Source organism: Lontra canadensis, unplaced genomic scaffold (assembly GCF_010015895.1).
Source record: "Lontra canadensis isolate GAN:19392208 unplaced genomic scaffold, GSC_riverotter_1.0 scaffold125, whole genome shotgun sequence".
NCBI lineage: Eukaryota > Metazoa > Chordata > Mammalia > Carnivora > Mustelidae > Lontra > Lontra canadensis.
The window spans coordinates 4415487-4429758 of record NW_022631119.1 but is presented as its reverse complement, the minus strand read 5'-3'; the positions used below and the strand labels follow the sequence as shown (position 1 = coordinate 4429758).

At 50.3% G+C, this 14272-nt stretch overlaps 1 protein-coding gene across 1 annotated transcript in view; it reads right to left on the bottom strand.

Moving 5' to 3' along the window:
- RYR1 (ryanodine receptor 1) overlaps positions 1-14272 on the bottom strand; it is a 110039-nt gene that overhangs the window by 69320 nt on the left and 26447 nt on the right. Inside the window, 11 exon segments of the mRNA XM_032841976.1 lie at positions 1048-1159; positions 1490-1690; positions 2025-2285; positions 3831-4443; positions 5963-6189; positions 6350-6436; positions 8112-8277; positions 8705-8865; positions 9712-9844; positions 10794-11188; positions 14231-14272. Coding sequence (XP_032697867.1) covers positions 1048-1159; positions 1490-1690; positions 2025-2285; positions 3831-4443; positions 5963-6189; positions 6350-6436; positions 8112-8277; positions 8705-8865; positions 9712-9844; positions 10794-11188; positions 14231-14272 — 2398 coding nt within the window.

Sequence of the window (14272 nt, the reverse complement as noted above, 5' to 3'; positions counted from 1 at the left end):
ATAGCAGGTAAAATACTTGGAGAAATAGTAGCCCCAAAGTCCCAAATTTGATGTAAAATATTAATCCACACATCCAAGAAACTTAACAAACTCCAAGTAGGATAAAATCAGAGAGTGCCACACCTAGATATATCCTACCCAACTGTTTCAAAGCAAAGGCAAATGGAAAACTTGAAAGTCGGCCAGAGAAAAACCACTCACCACATATAAAAGAATCTTAGTAAGATTATTAACTGACTTATTATCAGAAACAATGGAGGTTATCCATTCATCTTTCCAGCCACCCAACCACCTCTCCATCCAATTTTCAATGATCCATCTATCCATCCATCCGACCATCATCATCCTTCCTGTTATCCATCCATCCACCCAGCCATCTCTTCACCCATTTCTTTCTGTTTTTTTTTAAGATTTTATTTATTGGGTGCCTGGGTGGCACAGCGGGTTAAAGGCTCTGCCTTCAGCTCAGGTCATGATCCCAGAGTCCTGGGATCGAACCCCGCATCGGGCTCTCTGCTTGGCAGGGCGCCTGCTTCCTCCTCTCTCTCTGCCTGCCTCTCTGCCTGCTTGTGATCTCTGTCTGTCAAATAAATAAATAAAATCTAAGGCAGAGAGGCAGGCAGAGAGAAAGGAGGAAGCAGACTCCCCGCGGAGCAGAGAGCCCGACGCGGGGCTCGATCCCAGAACTCTGGGATCAGGACCTGAGCTGAAGGCAGAGGCTTTAACCCACTGAGCCACCCAGACACCCCTCTTCACCCATTTCTTTACTCACTAATCTCTCTATCCACCAATTTACGCACTCATTAGTCACTTGCCTGTAGCCACCCATCCATGTATAATCCACTCAAATACCCATACAAACTTATCCTTCCACTCATCCTCTATCTGTTCACGAATATGTCTGTTCATTCATTCACATGTTATTTCATTCAAGCAAAAGTTACACTGCACCAATACTGTACATATTTAAGATCAGGAAATCTTAGGAAAACTTTAGGAGAGGTGTCAAGAGAAAGTCTGGGAGATGGATTCTCTCATCTCTCTTACCACAGTGTGCCAGCAAGTCTTGATGAAATTCGAGCAAATCCTGTCGGAGCTCTTCAGGGAGAGGACACTCTTCCTCATCCTCACCATCTTTGAAGTGCAACAGCATGTTTATCTAGAGGAAGGTCAAAAGTTAGAAAGAGGGTCAGAGGCCCAAGAGCAGGAACTCCAAGGTCAAGGATCAAAGATAGAATTGTGAGTCCCTGTTTAATGTTTTGAGCTGGTGAGGACTATCTGAGAAACTAGAGGTTTGAAAGGAGTCAGTGTCAGTCTGAAGTGACCGAGAGCTCAGACTGGTTCAGAGAGAAGTAGAAGAGTAAGAGATAATGATATCAATAAGGTCAGAGGCCAGGCACAAGTTTAAAGATGTCATGCCACCAGTACAGGGAGAGGTTAAAGTTGGGGTTTGGGCAATAATTCCAACTGGAGTCAAGTGTCAGAGTACCTGCTCCTGGGGTGGGGAGCGGAACTCGCGAGTACGTCTCGCAGTCTCAGCAGCAGACATGGTGAAGGCTTTCATGAGGAGGCCATAGCGGTCCCGCTGGTTGGCCTGGAGCTTGTCCACATAGCGCTCCGCAAAGGCTGCTAGGGATTCCACCCGGTGCTGTAGCTCTTGGTCACAGAAATACTCCAGCAGGTGGCACATCTGTGGGAGGACAGCCAGGCAGGAAATGATGGTGGCAGATAGGGCAGGGCCATGGAGAGGGGAGAGGAAGCAAGAAGAGTTTCAAGGATGATATCATCACCATCGTTTCTACTGCCTGGACCTGTAAGCCACCCTTCTCCATGGTCTTATCTCTCCAATCCACCTGCCACATGGCAACCAGAGAGATCATTTGAGATCAGCAGCACTCCAATCACTTGTGGCACATCCACAGCTCCCCACTTCCTGGAGACAAAGTCCAGACTCATGCCCCATCAGATCCTCTGTTTCCCAGCCCAGGTAGAGGGAGGCTGGAGAAGAGGAAGAACCAGCTCACCTGTAACTTCACGGATTCTGGCAACTTCATCTGGAGCAGCCCTTCCTCCAAGCCTTCTTCTTTCTCCCCTTCTGCTGTCTCCTCTTCCTCTTTTTCCTCATCTTCTTTCTCCTGTGCCTCTTCCTCTTCATCCTCCTCCTTCTCCTCTTCATCTTCTTCTTCTTCCTCCTCTTCCTCTTCCTCTTCTTCCTCAGTGAATACTTCAGGTTCAATCATCTTCAAGATCTGTTTCACGTCCTCATCGGCAAAGATGCCCATCACCTACAGGACAAAGTCTGGGTCCTTCCCTGTGCCCACAAGACCTGCAAATCGAGTCCCAGCCTCAGCCCCCCAACCTGCTTCTCCTGCATATGTCAGATTCATTTCTGCATGGGCTAGATATGATTCTTCCTACACAAAGAAATGGCATCCCCCTGCCCTACTCTTCATCCTCCTTAAGATCCTCCCAGATCCACAGCCTGTGTACCACCTAACCTGGCCCAGACCACATAGCTAAACATGAGCACCTCTCCCTTCACTAGTAAATACCCTTTCTCCTACACTTGAGCATATGTGACTCTGGAACAGGACACACCCTGCCCTGATGGGATGCCCTCATAGCTCCCAGTATATGCTAGAACTCAGTAAACATAAAGAAGATGCTAACAGATAGAGGGAGAGTGGGTAAAAGAAACAGAAAAACAGTGGGGGAAAAGAGATGGAGATGTGGAGGGAGGACTGTGTGGCTGAATTAACAAATGAGTAGAGGTTTGAAGGGGAGAGAAATTCGTGGGCAGATAAAGGATGGAGAGATAAAGGTAGAGGAAGAGACGAGTGGATGAATGACAGGATATATAATGTCTGGATAGGTGGGTAGGTGGATGGATGATTTGATAAGTGCATGAGTATGTTCATGAGTGGATGGGAAAACAGATATTGGGTAAATAACCAGGGGGTGGGGTGGGATGGTTGGATGATGGATGGGTGGATAGGTCTGCGCTTGAAAACTTGGATGGATGGATATATGGATGAGACATTAGATGGGTATGTGAATCAAAAGATACATGCAATAAAGGATGAAAATTGGGTGGACGGTGGGTAGATGAATGGGAGTAGTTGGATGGATTTGTTGTTAGGTGGATGGATGTATATGCATACGGTTTTGAGAGGTGTGCTGCTGGACAGACAGGTAGGTGGAAAATGAACAGATGAATCTGTAGGTGGGTGGGTGGACAGATATGTGGATGAATGTATGCACAGGTGGAAGAAGGATGATAACTGGATGTACAAAAGTTAAGATAGATTCATAAATAAATGGCTAGGTGGGTAAATGAATAGAAGGAATGGTAGGTATACTGATAGATGAGTAAGTGGAAGGATGAATGGGCAACTAGATTGGAAGTTGGATAGATGGATACACGGACGGATGGATGGATGGGTGGACAGCTGGAAGGATGGCATGACTGATCTTTCAATAATCAATAAATGATCAATAAAGATCATTAAATGGGTGCACCTGTAGATGGGAAGGTGGGGGTACGTCTGAATGAACAGAAGGGTGGAGGACGGATGGACAGATGATGACTGATGGTTGTTTGGGTGGATGAATGGAAAGAAGGGAGAAAAGATTAATAAACTGATTAATAGATGACAGATGAATGGATGGGAAGAAAAGTGAACGAGAGATGAGTAGATGACAGGAGGATAAGTTGAAAGGTGGAGGATGGAGAGGTGAATGGGTGGTTGGATGCACAGATGAGAGGGGGATTGGCGGATGATTTGGAATGTGGAAGAACGGGACAGAGGGAAGCAGGAGGAGGCCATTACCAACAGGGTGGACACGAGCTTGAGCACGGGCACGAACTGGAACTCCACAGAGCCCCCGACAGGGTCACGTGCGTGCTGCCCACCATCTCGCACAGCCTCCCCCAGCATTCTCAGTGCTTTATCCCGCAGGGCCTCCAGAGGGATGCTGGGGCTGAGGCGGGCGGGAGCTTCCGCCACCCCGGCAGCCGGCAGGGCGGCCACGAAACAGGGGGGTGAGAAATGGTGTGGAGGCCGCAGCGAGGTGGTGACGCCAACGCCGGGCAGCCCGTGGCGCCGGGGGCCGTCTTCCGCGCTTCTTTCCGGTGGGAAGAGAGTGATGGCGCGCGTCTCCTCCGTGAGGGGCACGATGTACTCGGAGAGCATGGAGCGGCGGCTGCGGCAGGCGCTTTCGAGGTGGATGCTGATGAGGAGGTCGTAGTAACCAGCCCGCAGCGGCCCCGGCAGGTGCGCGTCCTCCAGCGCATGCAGCAGCTGCGCCTGGTCCACGTGGCTGCACAGAGCATGCGCCACACGGTTGTTGCCCAGCGCGCACACGGCGCGGTAGAGGCGGAGGGTGTGGGAGTGGAACCGCTGCAGGTCCAGGCGCTCCGACAGCTCCAGGATGTCCATGGATCTGTGGCGGCGAAGGGCCATAGCCGGGGACAGAGCCAGCAGAGGAGGTGGGAGACAGGCACAGACCACAGGGAGGCAAAAAAATGCTTAAGGTGAGTGTCGGCCATCCCAGGAGGGAATCCCAGTGTCCTGCTGGGTCAAGGTTCTGTGAAGTCTGCGGAGCTGGGTCTAGGAGTCTTGTAATAGTTCTGGACGCCCCTAGTGGTCTGGGGACTCGTTGGGCCATATCTGGGATCCCTGGCATGGTCTGGTACTCAGGGGTGTCTGAGACTCCATGGAGGGGATCTGGTGACCAGAAGATACGTCTGGGATCCCCAAACTGGGACTGAACCTGCCTCCGGTAGACCTGAGTAACCTGGCTATGTTTGAATACAACTAGAATGGGGGCGCCTGGGTGGCTCAGTGGGTTAAGGCTCTGCCTTTGGCTCAGGTCATGATCCCAGGGTCCTAGGATCGAGCCCCTCATCAGGCTCTTTGCTCAGCAGGGAGCCTGCTTCCCCCTCTCTCTCTCTGCCTGCCTCTCTGCCTACTTGTGATCTCTGTCTGTCAAATAAATAAATAAAATCTTTAAAAAAAAATACGACTAGAATGTAAACCCCACCAGGGCAGGACATTTCTGCCTTTTGGGTTGGTTGTGAGTTTTTTATTTGTTTGCTTTGTTTTGCTATATTCCCAGCACCTAAACAGGACTCAGCACATAGTAAGTGCTTAATCAATACTTGTCATATAAATTTAGGCAGATGGATAGATTGATTGATAAAGTGAGTGAGTATATCTGGGAATCCCGGGGATGGGTCTGAGTCCCCTTTGGCAAGTCTGAGCCCCCAGAGTTATACGTGAGCATTGCTAGAATGTCCATTCACACAGGTTTGGGGTTTCCAGCCTAGAGTGCTGTTGGCCACACGGGAAGAGCTCAGAGCTATCTGCTGAGTGCATGAATGAATAAATAAAGGAAAGGTGAAGCACATCAGAGCTTCCTGGGGTGTCTGGGATGGGAGTCTGTTCAGGGTACCTGAGCATTCCTGCCATACATGTGACCACATCTCTACCCTGGGTGTGTCTGGGTCCCCAGGACTGGCTTTGAGATCTCCCTGGGATACATTCAGAGCCTCTCTCAGTGTGCCCAAGACACCTGGCATGCATTCGGGCCTCTCTGAGTCCTGTCCATGTCCTTCTGAGGTGCACTTGAGGCTCCTGGAGCTCGTGTGGCTCCTCAGTGTGGATCTGGGCTCCTTGAGACAGCCTTGGAACCCTGTGGGATAGGTCTGGGTTCCCTGGAGTTGAGTCTGCAGTCTGCTAAGATGGGCCTAAAGCCCTCTGAGGTGGATCTGGTGTCCCCTGGAGTCTTATCTGGGGATAAGGGATAACCCTAAGTCAGGGTTCCCTGATGTAGGCTTGGGGCCTTTTGGGGTGTTGGCTGGAGTTCTGGGGCACTGGTGGAAGGGGACACTGAGAGGGTTCCAGAACCCAGAGGACTTGCAATTTCCATCCCACCCCCATGAGCCTGGGCTGGCCCTGACCTGTTCTCCTCAGGGATGTGCAAAGCCATCATGGTCAGCGGCTCCTGGCACTGCACGGCCCAGCCCAGCCTCTCGCCCGCACGTCGTGTCTCCACCTGCAGGAAGTGGTTGGGCATACGGCTCCACGAGACGGGCATCAGCATTTGCACCTCTAGCCGAGGCGGGCACTGCGGGGCCGGGTTCTTGCGCTCACTCAGAAACATGGCGGCCGACAGCGGCATGATGTTCTAGGGACACAGAGGTGTGCACGGGTCAGGATTCCCAGCCCTCTCTGTCCTGCCACTCTGCTTCCAGGGAGACCTCCCACATTGTCCCAATTTTCAGCCACTCCACCAGCCTGAACTCCTGTACCTACTGCCTCAGCCTGCCCCATCACTGCACTCTTACCTTCTGCTTCCCCAACTCAAACTGGATGACGTTCTGGTGGGTGGGCAGGACAAAGACGGCAGGAAACAGCTTCGTGTTGGGCTCCACCTGGCAAGGAAGAAGAGGCCAGGGCGAGGAAGAGGGTGAACTGGAGGTGATATTGACTCTGGATCCTGAACTCTGGGGTCGATTACCCCAGCCTGACGCTGCTGGTGTCTACAGATCCAAACTCAGGCACTGAAAGTGTCCCAGGGACCCCGAGTTGCTCATGGGTTGCACAACCTCTGATCCAGATGGGGCCAGCCTCCTCCTGCTCCACCAGGGGCAACGTTATCTCCCGGATCATTGTGCCTTTCATGCCCTCCACCTGGAATACCATTTCCGTTTCTCTCCCAAGACTCATTCGTCAAAACCCAGGAAGATCTTCTGATGGCACTTTCCCTCCAGGCCTTCTGATATCCACAGTGGAACCCAGTTATGGGTTCCATCACTACAGCCTCCATCACCACAAACACCATCCTCTGTGAAGAAGCCTTGCCAAACCTGAATCTAACCACACCCGCGGACCCATCTGCCAGTTGACAGGGAATACAGGGGACAGAGGAAAATGATCAAACAACACCATGGGGATGCGTCAGCCAGATGCAGACTGAGAAGCCAGGCCAGCACTCTTCAGATGGTGGTATACACATGAATCCCCAGGATTAAATTTCGGATTCTCATTGGGCAGGTCTAGGGGAAAGCCTGAGAGTCCTCATCTCTAACAAGCTCCCAGGCAATGCAGATCCTGCTGATCCGGGGACCGCACTTTGAGAAGCAAAGCTTTCCAGGACAGACAGCCTGGTTTCTTTAACAAACACATTTCAGAGAAGAAGAGAGAGATGGAAGGGAAATCTACATATGAGAGACTCGAGGGGCAGAGCAACCAACTGAAATATATGACTTTATTTGGATTCCAATTCAAATGAACAAATGGAAAAAGACACTTTTGAGACAACCAGAGAAACGTGAACAGGGATTGGATTAGTTAGGAATTACTAGGGTTTGTGGGGTTTTTTTTAGATACAGGTGGCATAGTGGTTATGCTTTTTAAAAGAATCCTTACTTTTGCAGAGATATATACTGAAAAGAGATGAAACCATATGATATCCAGGGTCTCCTTCCCAATCATCCGGTGGGTGTGGACGTGAAGGTGGGTGCGAAGGGTAAAGAGGACACAAGATAAGCTACAAGTGGGGAACAGTTAGAGCTGGGCAGTGGGGATGTGGCGGACTAGTACACTATCCTAGTTTTGCATATTTTTGAAATTCTCCATTTAAGATCAATTTTTTTTATAAAATCCAAGTTGGATGGATTAATGGATAGATAAGTGGATACATATGTGATAAAGCCAGTGTGGGTAGGAGGTTCTTGGTAGTGGGTATATGGTGTTCACTGTATGATTCCTTTAATTTTGTTGTATATCTGAAAGCTTTCATAATAAAATGTTGAGAAGGAAAAGCCCATCTGAGGATTCATCTTAAGGTGTTCCCTGATGGGTGAAAAGTTGGCGACTGATGTCAGTGGGCACAAGAGGGACTATGGACCCCTCTCCAGGGTGAAGACAGTGCTGTGTGTCCCCCTTTCTGGGAGTCAGTTCAGTGGACAGTTAGCCAGGTGATCTCCCAGGGACTTCCCAGATCTGGCCTTCTACGGTGTCTGTCCTCAGAGGGGTCTGGAAGGGTCTTCCCAGCATACTGGGACATGAGGACACTATTGCTACGTTGCTGAGGGCTGGGCTCACCTGGAAAAAGGTGTTGCTCTCTTTGCCATTGGCGGTAAAGGTCATCAGACCAGTGGCCAAGTCCACCAGGCAGCCAATGACAAGGTCTGTGTGGCTGATCCGGCCCTGCTGCCCGGAGCTCACGAAGTCCCCGCCCCACACCATGTAGCAGTTGCTGCACTTGAGGCTGGAGGAAAAGCAGTGGTCACTGCATGGCTCCTCAGCCAAGGTGCTCTGGACCCTGGACACTTTCTTCCCCAAACTCCCAGAATACCATGACCTCAGAACTCCACCCCCAGACACCCACCACCTGCAGACCGGAGTGCCAAAACCCCAGGCCCCTCAGAGCGAGAGTTCTTAGAAATTGGCTGGGGGTTCTGGGAGGCAGAGAGGGAAGGGGAACAGGAAGACAGAACACAGACAGGAGGTAATGTAGAAAGGGGAGCATGAGATGAAGGAAGAGAAAATGGAAAAGGCCAAATAGAAAATGAAGAGGAAAACCCAGAGGAGGAAAGTAAACAGGTAGAGAAGAGGAGAAGAGGGGGAGGGGAGCTGCTGGGGCCAGCCTGGGGAGATCCAGGTCACCTCCCACAGTCCCCACCCCTCCCCAGCACCTGCTGTGGACGTTGCCTTGTTCGTCCCCCATGGTCACCGTCACTGCCCGGACCTTGCTGAGCTCGAAGTTCATGTCATGCTGATGGTAGTCAGGAGTGACCCAGCCTACCCACACGCAGCTGGGCTCCTGGCCAGCGAAGACCCTCACAGAGTAATAGTACTGGAGAGGCAAAGGGGGACCAGTGGTGAGTCCAGAAGGTTGGTGACACAGGGCTTCCCTGTGTCTCTCTGGATTCACAGTGTCCTCTGAGAGTTCAGCAAGAAATTACTGGATTTGAAACACATACACACACCCGGGTCTATGTCCCTCTATTTCTGTATCTACTGATATGTTTTTAGATTCAGGAATCCTCTGGGACTATTTGCAATAACCCCGAATTTGGGTCCCTCTCCAAATTACAAAGTTATCAATAAATAATAGTTAACAAATAGTTCATAAATTTACTTAACATAATCCCCATCAAATGGGTAGCATTTATATCCCCATTTTACACTTGGGAAAACCATAAAGCTTCCATAAAGGAGAAGGCATAGAGCAATGAAGTGAACTACCCACTTGGCACCCAGGTAGCCCATAATCCTAACCACAAGGCTATCTGTCTCAGAAAACATTCCAGATTTGGGAAATCCCCAAACTCTACTGGGGTAATTGTGAATGTTGGTTCCCAAGAATATGCCAGAATAGCTATTAAATTTGGTGGTATCAAGTTCATATGGGTGAACCCAAATATTCAGGTCCCAAGCCTATACTGGTATTTCCTCTGGATTCTGGGATCCCTGGGAGTTTTATCAGTGTGCCTTATAGCTTCATTGTGTTCTTGGAATTTTTAGGCCCCCTAGCTATATGGATTTAGGGGTTCAAAGGACTAGATGAGTGCGTGCTCTATTTTGTGGTCTTCAGTGTGTATTGGGTGTCCCCAGGTAATGGCAATCACTAGAGATTGCAGCATGAAATTTGGAAATCTGAGGGGTCTCTGGGGGAAAGTTGAGGGCCCCAGGTTCCCACCGTGGTGGTACTGAGGATGATCTCAGGGTCATCACGGTTGTCAGCCGGCACAACCTCTCGAGGGAGTCGGGGCAGAGTGGGAGTGGCTGGTGGCTGGGTCATCATGGCGACCTTCTTGGCCTTGAATAAGAACCTGGTGATGGGGAGGAGAGGCTACTGTGAGAACCAGCTCTCAAGCCCAGCCCCCCAGCCCTCTCCTCCACAACATTCATGACCTCCACATCCCATTTCTAATACCCAAGTCCCCACCTCTAGAGGGATAAACTTGCCAACTGAGTCAGCATAATCTGTTCTGGAGACACTGTGCTCTGTGCTTGCAGATGCCCAAATTTAAAGGTGCCTCTGGCGACAGGGAGGTTCTCTTTGGGGCATACAGTGTTCCCCCTAAGTCAGCATTTCTCATATGGATGCTAAAGGCACTTGGGAAAGGACATTCCTTCATTGTGTGGCACTGTCTTGTACACCAAAAGCCTGTAGAATGCCTGGAGTCCCCCAGTAGCATCACCACTGTCCCAACAAACTGTGATAACCAAAATCAGCCACCATTTCCACACATCCACCAAGAGAAAGAGACCTACATCCCATTGAAAACCACTGTGATAGTAGGGGAAAGCACATTTAGTTTCAAGTCGGGTTTAATGCCTTTTGAGGGTCTCCTTTGAAGTTAGCTCTTGGGGGGCACATTTGAGACACAGAAATGACCCCACTTTAGAAGACCACTGGTGTTCACTGGGATACCTTGGGGCACAGTCAACTCTCCCAAGACACTTCAGCGTCTGTCCACTTTAGAGCCCATGGATAATAAAATCCATTGGGTGGAACGCTTTGGGACCTACCAGGTACCCCAAGGATAGTGGAGTTCTCCATAGATGTAGTGGGGTACCCCAATTTTCTACTCTCTGGGAGATGAGCGCATCCCAGGAGATAATGAGGTTCATCTGAGTCATGACGGGCCCCTCAGTATTCTGATTCCACTTAACATATATGGGGCCATTGAGGACATAATGGGGTTTCTTACATTATTGAAGTGGGGTGCCTAATTGGGGTTCCTGAGCCCCATCCCAGCCCCACTCTCAACTCACCCTCTCTTCTTGTTCTTCTCTGTGGTAGCATCCTTCTCATTCTCCACCCTGACAGGCTGGGCCTCCACCCCAGCCTGGGCATTGCCCCCGGGCGCCCCCTCCTTGGCATTTCCTTCTTTGCCTGCCTCAGCCTCGCCCCAGCGCCCCGCTGAGCGCCGCAGGTTTTCATAGTCAGGGTCAGGTTCCGCTGCCCGGGCCTCATCCTCGGCGGGGGGCTGCAGGCCCGGGTGCGCTAGGGGGGTGGCCCCTGCGGTGCACCGGAAGTGCTGGTGGAACTGGACCGGAAGGCTAAGCCGGAGGAAGAGCATCTCCACCAGACTGTTCTGGGAGCCCCAGGTGCGGTGGCTCAGGCGCAGGCAGGGCGGTGTGTCCACGGTGCCATCCACACGGGCCACCTAAGGGGGAACAGGAATCTGAGCCAGGCAGGCAGGCTAGACCACTGGTCCTAAACCCAGTCCACACAGAGTGACCATGAGGCCTTGGCACACCTGTGTGAGAATTAGCCAAAGATTCACTCCTCGGAGCACATGGGCTCCCCGGTGGACACACAGCTTGGCTGTAGGGCGCGCTCAGCCCTGTGCCGAGCTCTGTCTGGGCCCCTCGTGCAGTGGCAGCCCTGGCCAGACTCTGGAATCACTTGAGGGAATGTTCCAAACCTACCAACAAACAGGCTTTCCTCCAGACTAATTCATCCACCCATCCATCCATTCCAAGAATACTTCCCGAGAACCTATTAGGTGACAGGCACCATTCCCCAGGGCTGGGAACCCAACCATGAACAGAACAAAGGCGCTGTCCTCCTGGTCTCCTGGGGAGACTCTCGGGGAGAGCAGGCCAGAAGGGCCAGAGTTTTATAAATGTCCCCCAGATGAATTGTTGCTAAACTTGCTGTATATGGGCATATAACATTCAGAAAAGTGCAGGTCATAATGCACAATGCAATGAGGTTTTAGAGGAACCCCACTACACATGCGTGCCCGGCTCCCAGACGGAGAGACAGAACTTGACCCAGCCCCACCACCCACCCCGTGCCCATTTAGTCACCACCCTCGCCAAGACAGTGAGGGATTCTGAGGAGGGAAATGTCCCCACCTGGCCTAAACAAGAGGCAGGAGCTTACAGAGGACAGGTGCCGGGACTGGGTGCTCCAAGGACTCTCAGAGACTTTCTGGAGACTCCATGAACAGGTGGAGTGGCTCCCTTTCTTTCCTGTCCCGTCTTCAGAGACCAAATGCCAAGACCTCTGTGCTCCCTGCCAGCCAAAGAATGGACCCCAAAACTGTGGCCAAGATTTGCTGTTCCCAGACTGTCTGCGGGGTCTTCTTCTCCGCTCTCCCCCGTCTCTCATAAACCCGGTTTCCCTCTGCTCCATGGCGATAGTGTACTGACCGTCTCCCTCCTGTGATCTGGGTGCAGAGTAACCAAACGTCTGAGGTATTCTTTGTCAGTAACACCCTCCTGATTTCACACACCACAGATCAGCTCTGCCTGTTCTCGAACTGCCTACAAGTGGGAACCCACGGGATGTGCCATTTTGTGTCTGGCTGCTTTCCCCCAGCACTGTGTCTGTGTGACTCGTCTACGTGGTTGTGTGTAGGTTAGTCTTTTCGTTCTCACGGCTGTCTAGCCTGCTGTTCTCTGGGTAGAGAACACACCTGGCAGTAGCAGGAATTAGAAGGATCAACGTCCGCTCCATCAGCCTCTCTAGCCCTGGCACCTCTGGTCTTTCTGCCTTCACTGTCACCTCCTATAATCCACTCTCTGTGGGGACCTTTCCAAAACTCAGATCTAAACTGGACATTCCCCTGTTTAAAACCCATCCATTCTCACCTAGTCTTAAAATGCCACAAATTGCTGATTAATGACAAAGAGAAACATAGTATTTCTCTTCCCCTGGCAGACTCCACCTTAACCAGTCAAAATTAAAGTAATTCATAGTAAGACCTGATGACACTATGTGCCTCCTGATATGCATGAGCAGGACACAACGTTCTGGTATTCCTGCCAAACACGGGTCACCTGTACCTACTCATGAGGAGACATTCGACAAACCAAAATGAGAGGTAATCTGCAAGATGACTGGTCTATACTCTTCAAAAATGTTAACGGCATGGAAGACAAGACAGACTCAGGAACGTTCGACGTTAAAGAATAGAGACATGGGGCGCTTAATCCGTTAAGCATCTGACTCTTGGCTTCTGCTCAGGTCATGATCTCAGGGTCATGAGATCGAGCCCCTCTGGGGCTCCTGCTCCTGTTCCCACTTGCTCATGCCCCCTGCCAAATAAATAAATAAGCAAACAATAAATAAATAAAATCTTAAAAGAAAAAGGAATAAAGAGACATAACAACTAAATGCAGCATATCATCCTGGATTGGATCCTGGACCAGAAAAATAAAAAGACACATTATCACCACAATTAATAAAATCTGAATGTGGATTTTGAATTAGGGAATAGTACGTATTACTGTTAAATTTCCTGATTTTCATGACCAATTTTCATAACGGCAGTTCTGTAAGAGTGTAGCCTGTTCTGAAGAAATCACATTGAAATATTTAGGGATAAAGAGGCATGATGAGGACACCTGGCTGGCTCAGTTGGTAGAGCATGTGATTGTTGATCTCGGAGTCATGAGTATGAGCCCCATGTTGGGCATAGAGCTTACATAAAAGTTTTTTTTAATAAGAGGTATGATGTCTCCAACTTATTCAAGTGACTCAGAAGTAGAGGCGGGGGAGAAGGTTTATGTGAGGAGATCTGAACAATACCATGGATGGGAAAACAGGCTCAGGAGAGGACAGTCACATGCCCAAGGCCATACAGCAAATAAGAAGCCAACCCGGGTATGCCTGATCCTGAACTACCCACTGAAGCTCAGCCATGTGGGATTCAGGTCCCTCCCAGATAGCGAAAAGGACTGTCACTTTGGTCTACGTGAGCTTTTTATGGTTAGAGTCTGATGCCGAGTTTAATTGATAAAAGACACTAGAGCCTAAAAACTAGGGTACTCAGAGTAACGAAAAGCTGGTAAAAAACAAATCCCCCCCAAATGTATACACAGATAGCAATTAGTAAGATGGTGCCAACATGTACAGAGAGATTTATATTTCTTTAAGCTTTGCTTAAAGATACTTCTAGTTACAACTATAGTTATAAGTACTGGAGATAGTTATAAGGACTGGAAATTTCCATCAGAGTCACTCAACCCAGCTCCTTTTTTTTTCCCTTCCCCCACTTACTAGGCAAGGCACCTGGACGTCAGACAGGTTGTGGTTTGCTGCAATTATACCCCACAAGGCAGCCCTGGGAGCCCACTGTCCTTCTACACGGCTTGTGGGGTAACACGGGAGGAAAGGAGAAACTTGGAGAAGAGAACTGCAGGAAGAATGAGGTTCGGAGGCAGATCAGAGGGTACTGAGTGGGGTCCATCCTCACCTCATAGTGGGGGTGTTCGAGGGGCACGGCCTCAAATTGGGG